This window comes from Lissotriton helveticus, chromosome 5_1 (genome assembly GCF_964261635.1).
Source record: "Lissotriton helveticus chromosome 5_1, aLisHel1.1, whole genome shotgun sequence".
NCBI lineage: Eukaryota > Metazoa > Chordata > Amphibia > Caudata > Salamandridae > Lissotriton > Lissotriton helveticus.
This window is the reverse complement of record NC_136065.1, coordinates 1,087,512,384-1,087,533,415: the sequence shown is the minus strand read 5'-3', so window position 1 is coordinate 1,087,533,415 and position 21,032 is coordinate 1,087,512,384. Positions and strand designations below refer to the sequence as shown.

The following is a 21,032-nucleotide window of genomic DNA, read 5'->3' as shown; positions in this document are numbered from 1 at the left end:
AACTGTTTTTTTTTATCCTCCTATGAGCCTCCGGGGAGACCACCTGGGTCAAGAGGATCCAGAGAGCAAGACAACACCTTTGCCCATATCAACCCCCTCCAGCTCATCAAAGGAGTTGTCAGAAGAAGGAGAAGAAAACCAAGGTCACTCATCCCACCAATTTACAAACCTTTCTATTAATAAACCACTTTCTGTTAAACCCCTACTTCAGCCTCCACGCCTGTTTATCAAACCTGCCCTCCCACAAGGGGTGTCAGAAGTGGGATTAAAAGGCAAAATGGAGGCTGCCCTATCGAAGATGGCTGAAAACCAGGAACACTTGGGTAAAGTCATCGAACGTTTTTTGACCGTTGTAGAGGAAGATCGAGGCAAGTTACAGCAAGTACTAACCGGACACAGTCAGACTCACGGAGCCGCTATGGATAAACTCACGGAAGCCCTAGGTCAACAACGAGGTCCAACCACCTTACCGTCTGTAGTGCTACAGCGATATGTAGCTGGGGAAGACCCAGACTTCTTTTTCAGTAACTTCGGGCGAATGGCAAATGCAGCATCATGGCCCGCAGACAAATGTGGGCAATATCTGGGACCTCTTTTGTCTGGAGATCTACAAGCAGCATACCAGGCAGCTACCCTTCAAGGAGCAGTCCCATATGCGGAGATAAAAAAAAGCATCCTGGAAAGGCTGGGGATAGACGATGAGACATATAGACTAAAGTGAAGACAAATGAAGGAAGGACCTCAGGAAAACCCTCGCGCATTATACTTCAAGGTAAAGGATATGGCGGGTCGTTGGCTAAACCCGCAACCACTGACAAGGACGGGATCATGGCTAAGATTTACCTAGAACAGTATCTAACATCCCTTCACCCACCCATTCAACGCTGGGTCTGACAGCAAGCTAACCTCACCTTAGAAACAGCAGTAGAGATAGCCAGTGCATATAATAAGGCACAGAACTTCCAAAAAGGTAGAGAAGAAGTTATGAGAAAGATAGGAGGACATGCAACCCATCGACCATCCAGACCCCCATTAGCCAAGAAGCCTGAACCTCTTGCTCTCATTCCCAGTGCCCCTCTGCCTAGCATCCTGTTTATTCGACCACCCGTGGCAAGACCGCAGTGTTTTCAATGTGGAGGAATGGGACATATTGCTAGATTTTGTCCACAAAAAGAGGAACCCATGGAGATAGGGATGGCCCGCAATTACTACTGCTCTCCCACAGTTAAGAAACGACCCCCATATAGGTGTACAGTCTCTGTGAATGGACAACCTGTTACTGCTTTAGCTGACACTGGATGTTTGCACAGTGTAGTCAGACCCCAAGACCTTGGTAGTAGCATAGGTCCCAAAGATGGAATGGTGGCTATTAAATGTGTACATGGTGACACCAAACCATACCCCACGGCTCCGGTGCGGATACAACATCCCCAGGATTCAGGAACATCCCTAACCGTGGGACTGATACCCAAATTACCCGAACAAGCCATTCTAGGAAATGATTATGCTAAACTATCGCAGTTGTTGCACGATTCCTCTGTGGCTGAAGACGAGTGGTTAGCTTCCGCCCCTTTTTCTAAAGATACAGAAAGAGAATGGCCATCTTCCAAACCCTGGAAAAGTCGAAGACAGAGAAGGGCCGAGAAAGGGAGAGACCCCCTGGTAATGCCCATCATTCCAGTAGAAAACCCAGAAATTTCCATGCTGCACTGCGAGAGGACCCGGTCCTTCAGGAAGCATGGAATAAGGCACTTAAGGAGGAAGTCCCACAACACGTAGGTCCTTATTTTTTTTTATTAAAAACGGTCTATTGTACAGAAAAGGTAATCCTGACCAGAAAGCACAACTGTTAGTTCCAGAGCCGTTTCGAGAGAAAGTGTTGTATCTTGCACATAGTCATCTTTTAGGGAGCCATTTTGGGGCTGATAAAACCATCTTAGAAATTTTTTATTGGCCAGGTATAAATCATCAGGTTAAAAGATATTGCAGGGAATGTCCAATTTGTCAACAGCACAGCATCAACCTCCAAGGGCATCATTGCTTCCCCTTCCTATCATTGATGAACCTTTCTGTCGAGTTGGCATGGAAATCATTGGGCCCCTTGTTACACTCTAGAAGCGGGTGTAGATATGTACTTGTCATAGTTGACTATGCTACCCGGTTCCCCGAGGCCATACCACTTCGCCGACCTGACACAACCAATATCGCCAAGGCTATGATCGGAGCTGGGTTTCCCAAAAGAGATCCTAACCGATCAGGGGCCCCCTTTTGTCTCCAAGATGATGAGACATATGTACCCAGCTAGGGGTAAAACAAATCAGAACAGCAGCGTATCACCCACAAACTGATGGGCTGGATGAGAGATATAATGCTACCATTAAGACCCCCCTAAAAAAAACTTGTGGGCCTAGAAGCTCGGAAATGGGAAGATATCCTTCCTTTGGCTCTGTTCGCCATTAGATGCAAGGAACAGAAAAGCACAGGGTATTCTCCCATTGAGCTTTGTATGGGCATAAACCCCGTACATTGCTTGATATGGCCCAGGAACACTGGGAAACATGAACAAGATGACACAAAATCTCTTGCTGAATATGTCTCAAACTTAAAAACGCATTTGAGACAAATCCGAGAGTGTCCGAAACAATCTAGAAAACGCGCAGAACGCCCCAAAAGAAGCAATATGACAAAAGGGCTAAACCTAGGTCATTTCAAGTAGCAGACCTCGTATTACTTATGATGGCTTCATCGGACCAAAAACTATTAGGACAGTAGCAGGGACCCTATAGAGTAATCCAACAGGTCACCCCGGTAACCTATCGCATCAAAATAGACAACAGCAAAAAAATCCCAAATATATCATGTGAATTTGCTTAAAAAAATGGGAGGGACCTGTTCTAGTGTCAGTCAATAGTGTGGAACCACAAATACCACTGTTTCATCAGTGTATTGATCCCGATTTGCCCTGTTCTTTGAAAGAAGACCTGACTAAGGTATTGCAACCCCTTCCCCAGTTTTTGCCACTTCCCCAGGGAGGACCACTCTCATTGAACACGCTATCAAAACCCCACCAGGTAAACGGGTTAGATTAAGACCATACCGTATACCAGAATCCCACCGTCAGATTATAAGGGAGGAAATACAAAAGATGTTGCAGATGGATATTATAGAACCTTCCAAAAGTGAATGGAATTCACCCATTGTGCTCATACCGAAGCCAGATGGATCGGTGAGATTCTGTATTGACTTTAGGGAAGTAAACAAAATATCTGAGTTTGACACATATCCCCTTCCACGAGTGGATGAAATGGTGGAAAGAATAGGGAGAGCCAAGTACATTAGTACCCTGGATTTATGTAAAGGGTACTGGCAGATACCTCAAAAAAAAAAAAAGACAGAGAAAAGACGGCCTTCTCAACCCCTGATGGGTTATACCATTTTAAAATGTTACCCTTTGGCCTACACGGGGCGCCTGCGACATTCCAAAGAGCCATGAACACGATATTGAGACCTATTGAAACATATGCTGGGGCATATATCGATGATATTGTGATATACGGCGATACATGGGATCAACATCTATCACGTCTCTCCCAAGTCATTCAAACATTAGGGTCACATGGGTTGAAAATCAATCCAGCTAAGAGTCATTTAGCTGCTCAGACAGTTAGGTACTTAGGATACCTATTAGGAGAAGGAGTACTAAGACCACAGACGTCCAAATTATCGGCCATTGCACAGATACCTTTACCCAGAACCAAAAAGGATTTAAGAGCTTTTCTTGGGCTCTTGGGTTACTATAGAAGGTTTATCCCTAGGGTCTCACAAATGGCGGCCCCACTAACTGATCTTCTGCAGAAAAATAGCAGGACAGAAGAGATATTACAATCTCCTCCTTCCGAAGTGGTGCACTCCTTTGAGTCCTTAAAGAAATCTCTAACTTCTGATTCTGTCCTGGTCAGCTCTGATTATTCCCGACCCTTTATTTTGCAGACAGACGCCTCAGACCAGGGTCTAGGAGCTGTTCTATCCCAAGAAACACCACAAGGGGAAAGACCAATTCTGTACATTAGCCGTAAGCCCTTTTCCCGAGAGAAGAATTATGCTACCATTGAGAAAGAGGCCCTCGCTATCAAATGGGCTATAGAGTCATTACGGTATTATTTGGAAGGAAGAGAATTCACTCTTTTCACTGATCACGCACCATTAGAATGGTTAGCAAGGAATAAGGGTCACAACGAGAGGGTATTGAGGTGGTTTCTCTCCTTACAGCCCTATAGATTCCTCACTAGACACAGAAAAGGGAAAGATCAAGGGAATGCAGATTAGCTATCTAGATATCCTCAAAGCCCAAACCCTAGAAGAAGGACAGCAAGGGAAAGGGGATGTGAGAAGGAGCCGGTGAGGGCAGAGACACTTACCAGACGGGCACCAAGGGGGAAACCAACAATCACGCGTGCCATCCACACCAGACTACACAATCCATGCTCCTCTAATATGTTTCCACAGGAATACGTCAACCCGTCTGACCAGGAAACACCGCCCCCGCAACCCGGAAGAGTACGTCTGGAACCAATGAACGTGGGGCAGGTACAAAGAGGAGGTTCAGAGAGCGTCGGCGCGGGAGAAGGAGGAAAACACCGAAGTGGAGAGGACGAAAGAGAAGACCCAGGACAAGCGAGAAACGGAGAAGAAGACGCGGGACCCGAGTGAAACAGTGAAGTCGGGGGACCCGAGGAGGAAGATGCGGGACCCGAATTACTGGATGCCAGAACACCAGGAAACGCGGAGGAAGCAGAGGAAAGCTGGTACGAGGACTGATTTTGTCCGGAGGATGCTGGGGAGCGGCCGTAACTCAGGAGAGTTACGGCGGAGCCGGTGAGTACTAACGGCTCAGGGTTGCTGGGAAGGGAGGGACGGAGAAGGGGGAGGGAGTACGGGGTGTGTTGCACGAACAAGAGGACCTTAACAGTTGATGGGACACCCTTACGACAGGCTATGGTCTGAGTATTGTTGGTCGAGATCAATGCGCACACTTTATTACCGTTCTTAGGCACTTAAATCTTAAACAACCTCTTTTCCTCTCATCCTGAATCTCACTTTGGACACCTGGTTCACAACCCTTTCCAGAACCGACACACAAACGAACTAGATAGAGCACAAAGGTGTGGTGAAGGGAGAACAAACCCATAACCTTAGAACCTCATTCTTACGGTTCCACTATTGTTTTTTTCTTATCCTCCTATGAGCCTCCGGGGAGACCACCTTGGTCAAGAGGATCCAGAGAGCAAGACAACACCTTTGCCCATATCAACCCCCTCCAGCTCATCAAAGGAGTCGTCAGTAGGAGAAGAACACCAAGGACACTCATCCCACCAATTTGCAAACCTTTCTATTAATAAACCACTTTCTGTTAAACCCCTACTTCAGCCTTCACGCCTGTTTATAAAACCTGCCCTCCCACATATCCTTACTACAGCTAGTGGCTAAAACCAGCAGTCTCCAAACTTTTCTGTAGTGAGAGCTATTTCTGATCTGTGAAAATCACTGTGCGCTGCGAAAGGCCAAGCAACACACGCATTATCTCACTCATTCATAGGTGCCATACATGTGGAAGGAGAGGGCTTCTGGGCGCTTAAAAAACCTGAGACAAGGTGGAAAAACAGGTACTGAAGGATGCATGGGGTGATCACTTGGAGTCCTCCAACCTGTACTACTACATGGATGTACAATTCGTAACTTATATAAATTTGCCCTTTTTTCATCATAAATAGGATTTTGTGCTACTTTACTTCATCTCCACTTAATACTATCCAAAATTCCACCCTTTCAGCTTTCTAAAGTTGTGATTAAGCACTCACTGTGAGCAATCACTTACGGTACTATGCACTGTCCAATGTATTTGCCACTGAGGAGGATAGTGGAAAACTCATTTTGCACTTTAAAAAACCTAGTGTAAGTTGTAGTGATGTGGTTTACATGCTCCTTTAATATCTGTCGGAATCTTTATTCAGGTATGTTCTTTGGAACACTGTATTGTCTTGTGATTCCTCTCTAGTCAGTGGCTCTGTGGCAGGTGAGGAGGGGGATCATGCTACTTCAGACTCAGAGTAAATAAATATTCATGAGAATTGCAGTCACTAGCTTCCTTCACCACATTTTCTGGCGACAAGCGCCAGTCACAGTAAAGTCTCGGGTCTGAAGAGTGATCAGGCTCAGCTGCCTGTTGACCCTATGCAGTGCAGACATGCGGGAACTGCTGCGGTCAAGTTCTCGCGACAGAGTTAGATTGCTGGATGTTCCAGCAGGTGATCTATAGCATTAAAGGTGTGCAGCCTGCCGTGCTCAAGAGGGTGATCTGCTTGTGAAAATAGAGGGACTGTTGTCCCTTGAGCACATTACAGAGATGGCCAGGAATGGAAGATCAGTTCACGACTTTGGTTGAACGGTGAGAGATTTGCAGCGAGAGTACGAAAAGGTTCAAGACAGGGATTCAGGGTCACATTGTTGAACCGGGGAAATCCTGGAGCACAGTTTGTCTGTAATTTATAGAGCCAATGTATGTTCAGAGGAGAGAATAAAAGATGCCCTGGTTTTGGCAGATGAGCACTCCAAGTGGCTCCCAGTGGTTGTTAGTGTAGTTTGGAATCATAGTGGCAACCAAATACACTATCGGAACACTGCAAAAAGTTTCGTTAGAGGAAGGCTACTACCCCAGTCTCTTGATTACGGACAACTTATCTCAAGAGATTACGCAATTTTGGAAAGTTGTGGAAGAAAGCGCCATCGCACTGCACTTTATAACCCTCAATCCAACTGAATGGTGGAACGGGCTAACAGTTTGGTTAGCGATGCAATTTTGATGGCTAACCAGTGTGGCAGAGTTGTAGAAGAAATGGTGAATAATATGAAGTGGGCACATGGCACAACGATTAATAGTGTAACCGGTATATCCCCTTTTGAGAAAATGAGGGGGAAGAAAAGGCTGGTACAAAAGTGACACCTGCTTTGCTGGCTGATGAGTTGTGAGGCAGCAAAGGAGTGGGTAAGAAAAGAAATTGAGTCTCTTGTGAAAAAGAAGTGTAAGGCTTTGGTGAGAACTGGTGAGTGAAGATAAAACACTGGAGAGTAAGGGTCTATCTATGTTTTGGGGACCATTCAAAGTTAGGGAGGTACATGAGTTAGGTGGTGCTAGAGAACAGCGACAAATTGAATATTCACAAAGATGTGCTATACCAGAAGGGTGACAGTCCTTTAATCAGGGATGAATAGGGTCGGGGAGGAATCAGTTGTTATATGCCGGCCAATGATGAAGAGTTATTCAGTGGTTTGAGTCGTTCCGGGGATGGAGAAATGATTAGGAAAATGTTTTCTGGGAGAGTTGCGAGAAGATCTGGTATGAGTGGTGAAGGGTGACATGAACGAGAGGCAAGGGGTCAGCACTTCGGTGGCCAGGAAAGACCATCATTCCAAGATTCGCAGACCCCCTTGTTAATTGGAGGCTTATGTCCAGGATTTGGGATGCAGCTTTGAGTGTTCTTAAGCTCCTCAAAGTGATTTCTTCTTTTTCGGGGGGGGGGGGGGGGGGGCTGTATGGGGAGGGTTGTCTGAAAAAATTATTTTAGGTGTTCAGGTTTTTCTTGTTCATGGTAAATTTATTAATTTTTTCTTTAATGTGTCTTTATCTTTTATGTTTAAGAATAGAAGGGAAGGGGGGTGTAGTAATGTGGTTAACATGCTCCTTTAATAACAGTCACAATATATATTCATGTGTGTTCTTTGGAACACTGTATTGTCTTGTGATTCCTCTCTGGTCAGTTGCTCTGTGGCTGGCGAGATGAGGATCACGATTCTTCAGACTGAGTAAATAAATGTTTGGAATTGCTGAGTCACTGGCTTCCTTCACCACATAAGTTCTCACAAACCATACCCTCTTTCCAGTGCACTCACTCTGTGAATATATCTGATGTTAAGTCAAAGGTAATGAGGCATTCCTACCGCATCAATCGCTGCAAGAGCACAAATCAGAAAAGTGTCCTTTCAAGAAGAGCTGTGGTTTTAGGTCTTAAAAAGTAAAGCCACTTGTCTTTTCTATATTGTTTCAAAGTTGTAGCTTAATTAGTCTCTTTAATATGTTATCTTGGATCTCATTTGTAGGACTTGGTGGTTATGCTCCATCAAGTGTCTGGCTAGACTGAACTTCATGTTGTTGTGTTCCTAATTGCCTATGGTATTTAGAATGTTATGGTTGGAATCCCTGTGGGGTTCCGTGTGGAGGAATTCGGAGGTTTGACAGTTGCGACTGGGACCTCAGTAGCCGTGGGCTGGGGAGCGGAGAGCGCTTGTTGTGCCGTCTTAAATAAAGGATAATAATAATAATAATAATCCACATTTGTATAGCGCACAATCACCCGTTAGGGTCTCTAGGCGCTGGGGGCCGTCGGGAAGATTAAGCAAGCTATTGCCCAGAGTCACATGGTGCTGGGCTAACCTGCCGCCGGAGCCGGGGATCGAACCCTGATCCCCAGGTTCCAACGTCAGTCGCCCTGGCCGCGGCGCCACACCTTCAGCTGTTGACACGTCCTTCTACCGCTCAGATGAACCCACTACAGTTGTGTACTTTCAATTTCGTGGCAGTTACTTTTCCATAAAATTGTACATGTGTATTTTTTTCTAGAAGATATTGTTATTCCTATGAGCATAATTGTCCAAGGTAAAATGGGAAAAGCTTAAAACGTAGCATGGTAAAATTCCTGAATGCGGAGGTCTTCTGGCGTGGCACTTATTGTTATGAATAACAAAAAACGATAATAGAGAGTGAGCTTACAAAAGCCACACAGGCTGAAATTATTTGGGGTTATCTCAGCCACCACATATACTTAACACGCTTGCATTCTTTCTAATTACTCTTTTAAATTACCTCTGTGAAGCTGATCCTCCAGATATCGGAGCCCCTGCCCTGCGTCAGCTTGTGGAGCCCCGTGTCAGGCCTCCTCAGAGGCATGTTGCCCACCTCTCTGCTAGGTGCTGCTTCAGTTTGAAGCCAGGGCTCTGTGCAAATGCCGCCAAAAGCCACAGTCCTGGGCCTCTTCCAAGGCTCCTGTACTGTGCTGCTGCTTGGTGCCACTCAGTCATATGGGCAAGCCAGAGCCCAGCTGGAGCTTGAAGGTTGCAGGTTGCAGGCAGTGTCCCAGAGCTGGAAGTTAGGTGGCATGGTACTGCGGGACGACGGGATTTTGAAATGCGTACCCGGCCCCCACTCAGCTGAGCTTGCAGCAACTGGTATAGGTGAGGATGGCAAGAGCTGACGCATAAAAAAATGGCATTCCCGATAAAATATAAATGCAAAAATTTAAAATACATGACACGGCCATGAGCTACTTCAAGGGGGTTGGCGAACAACCATGAGCTAATGATCGACTGGTTGGAGACACCAGAAGGGTGTTCTGTTAGGGCCGGAGGGTTCCAAGGGGGGCAGATTGGACGCGGTTGTTGTTCATAGCCATTCTGACTGGGAAAACAATGTTAAATCAATAAAATTGCATTCAACATTAAAAAAAGAAAAACATTTACTTGTGCGAAAGCACATTTACACATGGGTAGTCTGAACGATTGGGAAAGCTTTAGAGTGGGAAACAGTAGCAGAGTAATGAAGGCAACTGAGGGCAACGTGAGAAAGAAAATATACATAAAATAGATTAAAACAAAAAGCAGGAGGGAAGCAATGGATGAGCTTTGAGGAAGGGGAGGTTTAAAGAGGATGGGGGAGGTTTAAAGAGGATGGGGGAGCAATGCGGAGCATGCACGGTTGGTAGATGTGGATAGGGGGTGAAGCAGAACAAAAGAGCTAGGAAACACATACACTCGAAGTGCTAAAAGAGGAAAACAAAGTTGTTTCCAAAATGCAAGTAATGGAAGGGTACAGGTCGGCCAATCAACAGGATGGTAAAGAGGCTAGGTACAAAGGGAGGGAAAAGCACACGGGGAAGGGCAATCACTGAACAAGAAGCAAACATGCTAGACAGTCAAGCAAACCAGTGGTAAGCCATGGGTGAGCACTAAGTCCACCAAAAGTTTTTAGCATGGTCCATTAGAGGTAAAACAGCAAAAACAAAACGCTGCCTGGTAAGCAGGACATAATAACTTTGGTGCCCTCTGACAAATCTGCACAAAGTTAGGCAGGAATTTACATGTTCAGTTTTCTGTTAGGATGTCAAGTTAAACCGTCTGCAGAAATTCCAGGTTTCATGTCGATATGACAAAGGTAAGGAAAAGAATTGGTGATAAATTGCTACTAACTTTGGCTATAATAGAAGGAATTGCAAGAAAGCTGAGATATTAGAACAGGCAGCATGATCGGTTGGTTGCCTGTGGAAGCTACTTGCTGTGGAGCTATAGAGCTATATGCACCAGCATGGTGGGTTTGCTCAGGACTTGACTGCAGTTAACACTTGCTGCAGTCAGGTGAACTGAATCATAAAGAAGAATTATTCACCACCATACCCTGTAAGCACTGAAGCTCATATTCACATACGAAATGAAATGGCTATTTATAGAGCGCGAAACATTCCCCCTAGGGTGTCAAGGCGCTTACTCATTGAGACCAAATTTTGACTGAAGAATTCGCAGACGCTTTAATGAATACCCAGGTCTTTAATGCTTTTCTGAAGGCTAACAGATGTGTCTCCTGTTTCAATTTTATAGGTAGAGAATTCCACAATTTAGTCACGCCCAATACAAAGAGCCTTAAACTCAATATGTTTGTTTATTGGCAGCCAATGTAAGTCCTTGAGTGTCTTTGACACAGATCTGTGTCTTGGGATATTCAGCAAGAGACTAGCAGCTGCATTCTGCACAACCTGCAGTTTCGTTAGGCACTTTTTCCGCAGGTTGATAAAAAGCCCATTGCAGTAGCTGGCCCTGGAAAGGACAAGCGCTGAGACCACTAATTTACGAAGCTCAACCGGGATGAAAGGGAGGATTTTTCGTAGGAGTTTTAAAGTATAGAAAGAGAGGGAGGTAACCTGGTTGACATTTTCGTATGAAAGTTTGGAGTCAAAAATGACTCCCAGGTTCTTAACCTTGGTCACTGGTGTCGGTAATGGCCCAAATTCCAGGGGGCAAAAGTCAGGTGACCAGAAGTTAGTATGTGCACCGAAGAGTAAGACCTCGGTCTGCTAGAGTTAAGTTTGAAACAATTAGGTCATCCATTCCCCAACCTGACGAAGACAAGCGTGGAATTGTTTCAATGTGTCAGTAGGGGATCTTGATACAGAGACGATAATCTGCGTATGGTCCGCATAAGAGACAGCCGAAAAGCCCAAGGACCTGAACAACTTTGCCAATGGAGCAACATAAATGTTAAAAAGAGTCGGGCTGAGGGAAGAGCCCTGTTGCACCCCACATGGCAATGTAAAAATTGGGCGATCTTAGATTATCTAACGCCACAAATTGTTCCCTGTCTGACAGAAAGGAGTTAAGTAGGGTAAATGCATTCCCTTTGATACCAATACTCCTTAGAGCTTCCAAGAGATTCTACTGGTTCACCGTATCAAACGCGGCCGAGAGGTCAAGCAGCACAAGTGCTGCACTGCCCGCCGCGTCGACCATTTGCCTGATCATTTCTGATGTTGTGATCAATGCTAATTCGGTGCTGTGGTACTTTCGAAACCCGAACTGAGTATCATATAACAAATCATTCTTTTCAATGTATTCAGATAGGACACTATTCATTGCTTTCTCAGCCATTTTCGCTGGTAACGGCAGTCTGGAGATTGGACGGTAATTATTGGGATCAGTATCGTCCAGTTTTGGTTTCTTTAAAAGGGGGAGCACAGAGGCCAACTTCCAGCTGGTGGTGATAGTGTCAGTGGAAAATATTTGATTAAGAATAGGCAGCAAGTGAGATGCAAAAGTCTCAGAAAAAAGATGAAACATTTTTGTAGGACATAAATCCAGAGGAGAGCCTGATTTAATGGATCTTAACAGGTTAATTGTTGCATCCATTGTAAGCATCGGAAAAGTAGATCATTCAGGAGAATCCCTAAATTCAATGTCAGTCCTGGGAGTTGTTCCTGCAAACCGAGGTTTAACTAAAACCTCTGGAACGACAGCTATTTCTTGATCTATAGTTTTGGCGAAACAGTCGTAGACCGCCTTAACTTTATCTTGAAAGAACGTAGCCACCTTGTCACAAAATGCCTGAGTTTTTGGTGATTCAGCAGCCTCGGTGCCTTTGGCTAATCGTTTTACTGTTGAAAAAATGTCTTTTGATGTATTTTTTGCTGTCAGTATGGCCGTAGTGAAAGTTTTTTGGTTTTTTTTTTTTTATGAGTTTTTTATACTCAAGTAAGGCAGATTTATACTTCGCTTTATTTTCCGGGTCGAGTGATAATCTCCACCTAATTTCCAGACGGCGACATTTTTGCTTTTGTGTCCTAAGCTGCTCGGTATGCCAGGGTTCGGTAGGTCTAGGCCTAAATGTAAATGTCATGGTACTTATAGAGCTCACTGTTACCAGACGGTCACCTTGCGGTGTCGCCTATGCGGCTTCCTGGCGCTGATACTCATACCGCTGTGGAACCCCTCCTGGCTTTCCCTGTGAAGTGTCCACTCCTGGGCACCCCCAGGGTGAAGCCAGGCATCCTTAGCACTGTTGGGGCCGGTGTGGAGGCTAAGCAAGCTATTGCCCAGAGTTGCAGCGTGGGGCCCGTGATTAGAATAGGCACCGAGGCGAGAATTAACAGGTCTGAGGAAATTGAGCCCGAGACCCCGCCAAGGCGGGAATCGAAACCTGGTCCCTGGCCAGAACTCTGCATCAGGGTCTGCCGCTCTAACCATTGAGCCACACTCCTCCACGACCAGCCAAGACAAGAGATGCACTTGGCTGGTAGGGCTTGGTCTATTGACTTTCGCAGCCAGTCCTCAAATGCAGTCACGGCTTCATTTGGGCCTTCTGAGGATGGTGGAGGATTTTGGGCTAGTACAGATTGAAATATGCCCACTTCCAACTTATTCCAAGGCCAGACCATTATCCTCTACCTGTTTATCAAATTCCCTGTCTGGGGGTTTTGTACCGGAAATTAAAACAAAATGGCTTTATGGTCTGACCAAACCATTGGCATAAGGCATTGTAGACTGTTATTACTGGAGAATATTCCATCCAATAAATGACCCCCCCCCCCCCCCCCCCCCCCGAGTGTGTACTACCAGTCACCAGCTGAGTGAGGCTGAGGCTCATACTATAAGCAATAAGATGAGCAGCATCACTATCCAACAAATCCTCCAAGTGAACATTAAAGTCACCTAGGAGCGTGAAATCAGGTGACTGGGATATAATGTCCAGGAAGTACCAATATCCTCGAGAGAGTTAGCCCGAGGGCCTGGTGGCCGATAGCATAACGAGCCATTGAACGAGTGGCGATTGCCTATCATTAATTTAAAAAGTAAAGATTCCAAGGAGGGACCATTATGTTGCGGGGTGAAACCCCCATTCCAAATACTGGGAAACAGGACGACCAGTCCTCCTCCCCTTCTGCCCACTCGGTCTTGCCTATGTAGGTAAACCCTGAAGGAACAGCCATCGCTAAGTCAGGAACAGCTGCGGAGTCTCCCCAGGTTTCCATAGTAAATGCCAGGTCAATGCTATACGTTTCAATAAGCAGGTAAATCTTTAGAAATAACTTCTAAAAGTGATCTTTAGAAACAGTCTTTGAAATTAAATTACATTTTTTTTCTTAAAACAGTTAAAAATTACTTTTGGTTCATGCAGAGCAAACACTTTCCCCACAAAAAAAAAAAAGTATACACACTGCAAAAAAAATATATTATACGCATTGCACAAAAAAAACCTCAATTAAAAAGATACTAGAGATCCACTGGAAAACCTAATCCCGCCCACCCAAATTGGCCAGTTATGGCATGCTGCGTGAATATCAACTCACCCTCCACCATGGACTACCCATGACCTCAAATTTTCCAATTACTTTGCGGAAACAGCTGCATTTTCTAGATTTGCAAAAGTAAAAACATCCCACTGTTGGAATTTCTACCAAAGATAGCATCCTAATTTGACTGTCACCTCCATTAAGAACAGTTTTGACCCTTGACAAATAAATTAACTACACTTGATTGCAGCTTTTCCAGCCCCTACGAAATCAAATAAACAATCATATGTCAACACATTAAGTTGCCACCTTGGCCATAGGCTCCTAGTTCTATCCAAGGTTCCTAGAACTGCCATGACCCACTAGCATGAGTTGGGCAATAGGTTATCATTTGACCCTTTTCCCATTTTTCAGGATTTTCCAAAACCAAGAGGGAAAACCCAAAAACATTTTGGGTGTCCAACTGTTCCAGGCCTTGAGGGGCCAGAGTATTTAAAGTTAACCAAGGATTAAGCCAGATTGGACAGACCCCTTTCCATGACCACACAATATCCCTGGCAGTATGTATGCAGCATAAGGGGAAGCAAATGGTATGTTATATTTTATAAAGTGCTAACTGGAAGCTGATGCAAATGTATTCCCCAAGTGTGATCTGAGATGAAACTGACCGTATGTTTATTCCTTCCTTGCGATCTGAAAATATGTTTAAAAGAGCCAGGTTTTCAAAGCCTTACCGAAGGCTGGCAAATTTGGCATCGTTATTACCTAAATAGTAAGTGCATTCCAAGCTTTAGATGCTCTAATCACAAAGCTCCTGCCTTCCCAGGACATACGCTGGAATCTACAAACTGTCACCAAATTAGCAGTTACTGAGCGGAGTGCCCTACCTGGCCTATACCAGGTAAAAGTTTTCTCAGAAAGGCTTATCCTTGGCCATGCAGTGCTTTGTACGTGATGGAGTGCTTTGAAAACATTACTCTATCTGACAGGAAGCCAATGTAACTCCCTCGGATACTTAGAGACAGGCTGATGTTTAGGCATCGTGAACAGAAGCCTGACCACTGCATTCTGCAGTATCTGCAACTTCTTTATAACCCATTGATGTGCATTAAGATATAGGCCATTGCAGTAGTAAATCTTTGCCATAACTAAGGTAGTGATGGCAAGTTTACGCAATTGTACAGGAATGAGTAGAATGAATAGAAGAACTTTTTTTTTTTTTTTAGCAATCTCAGCGAATAGAAAGCTGTTGATGTGACTTCATTTACGTGATCATGAAATTTAGTTTATCATTAAAAACCACTCCGAGATTCCTTGCTGTCCCAATAGGGACAGGAGAAGAGACTAGCTCGGACGGCCACCAAGATGGAGAACAGAAGGATGGTTTTGCCCGAAAGATCAATATCTCTGTTATTCCAGAGTTGAGTTTAAGGCAATTTTTTGCCATCCAGATGCCAACTGCTTGCATGCATTCAGTGAACCTTTGGTCACAAGCCTCCGCACCCAGTTTGAGAGAGAGAATAATTTGTGTATCGTCCACATGTGATCTGAGTGAGAAACCAAAAGACCTGATAAGTTCTGCCAAAGGAGTAACAAACATTGAATAATGTTGGACTATGTGAAGATCCCTGTGGAACTCCACAGAGAAGAGAGAAGGTAGGTGAGGTAAAACCACCCAGGTTTATGGTTTGCTCCAGATTATTAAGAAAGGAGCTCAACAGTTCCCAGGCTATTCCAGATACCCCTATCCTGCTCAGTCAATCTATCAGCAGCTCATGATTAAAAGTGTCAAAAGCTCGAGCAGCACAAGGGCAGCTTTCCTCCTCAATCAAGTCTCATCCGAATTTCTTCGGAGGCTTTAATAAGAGCGGTTTTGGTGCGGTGTTCAGCACTGAAACCAAATTGTGTGACATCCAGACATCCGTTTTCCTCAATATGCGCAATGAGTTGTGTATTCATCACATTTTCAATTAGTTTTACTTGAAGAGGGAGGAGGGAGATTGGACGATAATTATTTGTGGCCCCTGGATGCTGGCTTTATTTCGGAGACTGGATTCTGGCGTCAACCACGGAGACAATTCAGCACTGGGATGGAAATTGCAACCTTTTGCAATGCATTGCAAAAGACTGACACCATGCTGGTGATGGCGAATTCAAACTTGAAGATGTGGCTAGGAATCCATGTGAAGGCAAGGGCCTCTGAAACACCGCAAGGCAGATACAAGATGATTGGAATAGTGTTCAAGTGCCTGTCTTAAACAGAGTTTACTCTCCAGAAATGGACATGCTAGACGCAGACAGTGTTACAAACCAGCAAAACGTCCAAGTAAGCATAAAGAATGCCCTTGTAGGTGATGTGTCATCATCACTAAGAGCATTTGTGAATGCCTTTGAAGTGAAGGTCAGTGACACGAAGTGAGCCGGTAGTAATGATACCCACAAAAGTATCTTAGGAATGGGCAAGGGTCTTCCTTGTTTGGAGTATGCAAGCATGTACCTTGTCGATCAATATATGTCCCCCAGTCTGTATTAGCAAAACCTCTAAGATCCGAGCTACGGTAACCATGTTGAGATACTCAAACGCAAGTACCTTGTTCAGGTTGAAAAGTTCTACTTTCAGCCTGCAATCCTCAGTCAGGTCTTGGGTAAAATTTATTAACTGGGGTACAATTCTGAGCCTGCTTATCTTGATTACTATGCAGGTATGACAATTTTAAATCCTTATAGTACATCTGGCGATAAATTCTGAGATCTTGGAGCACACTAAGGGGCAATTGGTAGAAGGTTCATTGCATACCTCTCCTTGATGATGTTCAGAACTCACTTACACCAAGTGACAGCTACCCACAGGCTGTAAAATTAATAGCCTTTCTGCAATCAGTGACTTAAGCTTTAAGATGATTATCAGAGAATAACACTGAGGGCAGGTCAGTCGGTCTTACTGGACAATTCTGTGGTTGCTGCAAGAAGCAGCTGATGTCTTCCATCTAGATCAAAAAGTATGCATGTTGTTAAAAAGAAAGCAGCAAACTGCTAAGTTTTCAAGGTCTGAAAAGAAGGTAACATTTTGATAAGTCTGCAAAAAAACCTGGTTTTGACAGTGCCAAAATAATTAAACTCTAAGACTTAGCTGTCATTGCATTCTTTTTGAGCTTCCCTAGTACTTTGTCACTAAAAACAGGGCCTAATTCTCACACAGAAAATGCATTACGTGTTTCATGAGCTAAAATGAAGGGAAGATAGTCAAACCCATGCAGGTCTCTGGATAGAGAAAAGGCTTTGCTGTTGTGTCTTGAAGCCTGTTGCTGCTATAGATCCGATTCTTTTCTCGGTGGCAATCATAAGACTATTTGTTCTTCAGCATCTAGCTATGAGCAGCATAATAGACATAGCAATGCTAAGTTAAATACAAAGCAGAACGCCAGATACGTTTCCTTACCCCCGCCCAACTGTTGCTTCTGACATGACTGAATGGGAATGTTTCATAGAATGTAAAGATTCATGTTCATTGTCTGAATCAGGAGAGTGGCTATTCACCTTAAGTTTTCTAGGTAGAGAAGAACAAAAACGTTTGTGATTCTGCAGGAAGCTCTGACCCACTCCAAATAAAAATAGATGGAATGGTCAGCCACTAGGATGCGAATTGTAGCTTCTAATCAAGAGGTCAAATGATCAACATATTGGTGAAAGAATAAGATGTGCATGACTGCTTCTATAAACAGGACTCCTCCATTTCTTCTACCAAAAAAAGACACATGGACGATATAGCAAAATCCTTTACAGTGGATGGTGGTGCAGAAGATGAAGGCATTATGGAAGTACCACCGCACTCTTGTTAAAAACACAGCAGCAATTTGACCAAAATCTAAGTTACAAAAAAAAAAATTGCAAAAAACACAGTTGATGGACAGAATGTAGAACAATGTCATACATTCACCCCAGTACAAGGATCTGGGCCTAAATCCATCGTTTTTTTTGCACTCCACACCACCCTGGGTTAGACACTGGCTATATGCAAATCAGCTCTGACCCTGTGCCTCATGGGAACAGTCCAGTCCGAACTACCAAGCCATGTCTTTCCCAGACCAGAATCAAGCATCCAAGGACCGGTTTCTGGCTATCAGCCTTCATCAGCCTGGATAGCTTGACTCCAGTGGTGTGGAGAGCCTGGGACTCACGTCTGAGCATACCCAGCCCACTCGGGGTGAAAATTGCAAAAAACACAGTTGATCGGGCTGGACTGTTCCCATGAGGCACAGGGTCAGACTGATTTGCATATAGCCATGTCTGAACTGGGGTGGCAGAGTGGGCTAAAGAACGGTGATGAATTAAACCCAGATCTTTTGACTGGGTGTGAGTGTTTGATTGGTTCGGATGCTCCGTCCATCACCACCCCCTTTTGTACCGCTTTTGGCCGCCATAAGTGTGGCAGGGTATGCTCAGACGTGAGTCCCTTGCTCACTTTGCCACTGGATTCAAGCAAGCCGGGCTGAAGACGGCTGTAATGCCAGAAACCAGTCCTCGGAAGCTTGTTTCCGGTCCAGGGAAGGCATGGCTTGGCAGTTCGGGCTGGACTGTTCCCATGAGGCACAGGGTCAGACTGATTTGCATATAGCCATGTCTGAACTGGGGTGGCAGAGTGGGCTAAAGAACGGTGATGAATTAAACCCAGATCTTTTGACTGGGTGTGAGTGTTTGATTGGTTCGGATGCTCCGTCCATCACCACCCCCTTTTGTACCGCAAAATCCAAGTTAAGCAGATGATAAGCCCATCTACAGGTCATGTAAGTCGCCAGGGGACCAAAGAAGCCTTTCCTTTGGATTCAAATATGGGATGGATCAGTCCCAACTACATACAGGTGCCATATGTCAGATGATTACTTGCCAATGATTCTGGGCCTGGGATCTCTCAAACAGTGGTGAATGCCAGACAACAGCACTTTATTTTCTATGATGAAATCGAAAGTGTATGCTGTTTGTGGAGTGGATGGGCCTCTATTGAAATGGAAATCTATCTGCTTCAGCAGGAGGGTATTGGGACTAGAGACTTGCCAAGTGACTGCAGCACCATTTCCCAGGAGAATCAGCGTCAAGATGATAAAAGCTGCACTAAATATAAGTGCTGGGAACTTGGATGCGTTCCACCCATTACCTTGGTGTTTCAAGGTGATGCCTAAATTTCATTGGGTATACCCACGTTTACAGTCTCATGATTATACCACAGATCCAAGTTGCACATGGCTGATGAGGCCTCTAAAGTCAAAAGGCATAAGGGGTTGCTTGTGTTCCTGTCCACAAGGGACGTGACCTGGCAATTCAGTTGAAATGTTCCTATTTGAGCAGGACCAAGCCTGATTTCTATATATGCTAGTCCCGATCCACAGTGGCTTAGGGGCCAAAAATACTGGGACTCAAATGGGTCCCCAGGTGATTTCCCGTGGCTGAAACGTTTGCAAGCATTTCACCCATTTCAAGTTTAATCACAACCTTAAAAGAACCAGTTATTCAAAATACATACTTGTAGATTACGCAAAACTCCAAGACAAACAAAACCATTCTACAAAAAAAAGGGGACCAAAGATGACAAATACTTACACCAAAGTTCATAGTAGTAATTACAACACTGCGACTGCCCACAGCAATGCCCAGTTTCACAAATGTAACTCTGATTATTGACACCAAGGCAGATTTCCTTGTCCTAAAGGAAACAGAATATAGAGTCTGTTAGTAACAGGTCGCCTCAAACTTCTGAATAGGATTATTTTTAGTGGTATTACATGTTTGCCAAGACAACGGAGGAGGATTGAAGGGGAGAGGAATGCAAGTCTCCAAATTAACATGGCACAGGAAACATAATAGTGACAGTTACATGGCAAGGTGCTGAAGGATATGGGAAGAGGAAGGGCATGCAGGAACCATCTGAAGAAGACTAAAATCAGTTGAAGGCTTATTGGTTTGCAGTTAAATGAAGATGGGTGGATAAGGCAGATCAACTGGCATGAACACAAGACTGCAAGCTTGGAGGACCATTTTCCATTAATTGGTGGGATTCAGCGCAGGGCTAAGAAAATATTACATGTATTAGAGTACCTAGAACACAGTAAAAGCCAAGTCTAATGCTGGTCTAGAAACAATGTAAAGAGAATGAGTCTAACAACATTTTAGCAGCATGTGAGTTTTCACAAGTGGAAGGATACCTACTTAAATGAGGACTACTCAAGGCCAGCTACTTGAAAACTAATTTTTGCTCCAGTTACTTCCTCATATGATGCTTGCCAGGCCACTATTCTGGTCAACCCTGAGAATCTCTGTTGCAGAGTAGCAAGGATAGAACACAGATTCCTAGAACATTATAGCGGAGTATTCGGTGAAGGAATCCCCAGATCATCATTTCTCGGCATCACCCCCTGAATTAGCGGACCATCTTGGATCTTAGTCAAAGAAACCTTATTTTGGCGTATCAACATGGGCCATAAAAGCAGATAGTATAAACAATAAAATGCAATACTTCAAGAGACAGTGAGCTATTTGAATAAACACTTAAAGCACATTAAAAATTAACAATACAGATCCGGTAATCTTAAAACATTCTTTTCCTAATACAGACTGCTATACAAATAAAAATTAAAATACAATACATCGAGAGACTGCTTAAAATGAACACTCCACGCAACCTTAAGACTTTCTATTACGTATTGATTTATAAATAAATAATACAACACGTAAACAAACAGCTGGAGATAACACGGCATACAAAAAACGCATAGCAGCTTTATGGTTCCAGATGTTGTTTGCAATAGGGAAAATGCTACTGACCCAGTATGCATCTGTTCTTGGCATTTAGAGCTGTAGAGTCATGTGCTTTAGCATAGATCACCATCTGGTGTTGGGTCCGGATGTTTGTACTTGTTTTTGTTCGAAGGGGACTCCTCCTTTTGGTGATAGTGCGCATGGGCATCGACTCCATCCCCAGATTGTTTTGCCGTAAGGGTGATGATGGAGTTAGTAAGAGTAGAAAGAGATGTCCATGTATGTTGTATCTAAGGAAGAGGTGGGCTCAGACCGATGCGGGCAAGGAGCGAGAACAAGTATAGCCACTCCGGCGTATCGAACGCTTTAGTTGCATCCAGAAAAACAGCAGCTGCAGGC

General features: G+C 44.4%; 1 protein-coding gene across 2 annotated transcripts in view; it reads right to left on the bottom strand.

The window, feature by feature from the left end:
• WBP1L (WW domain binding protein 1 like) overlaps window positions 1–21,032 on the bottom strand; it is a 239,616-nt gene that overhangs the window by 96,885 nt on the left and 121,699 nt on the right. For both annotated transcript variants that reach the window (XM_078643669.1, XM_078643670.1), the window contains exon 2: window positions 19,479–19,581. In XM_078643669.1, coding sequence (XP_078499795.1) covers window positions 19,479–19,581 — 103 coding nt within the window. The remainder of the gene's footprint in view (window positions 1–19,478; window positions 19,582–21,032) is intronic.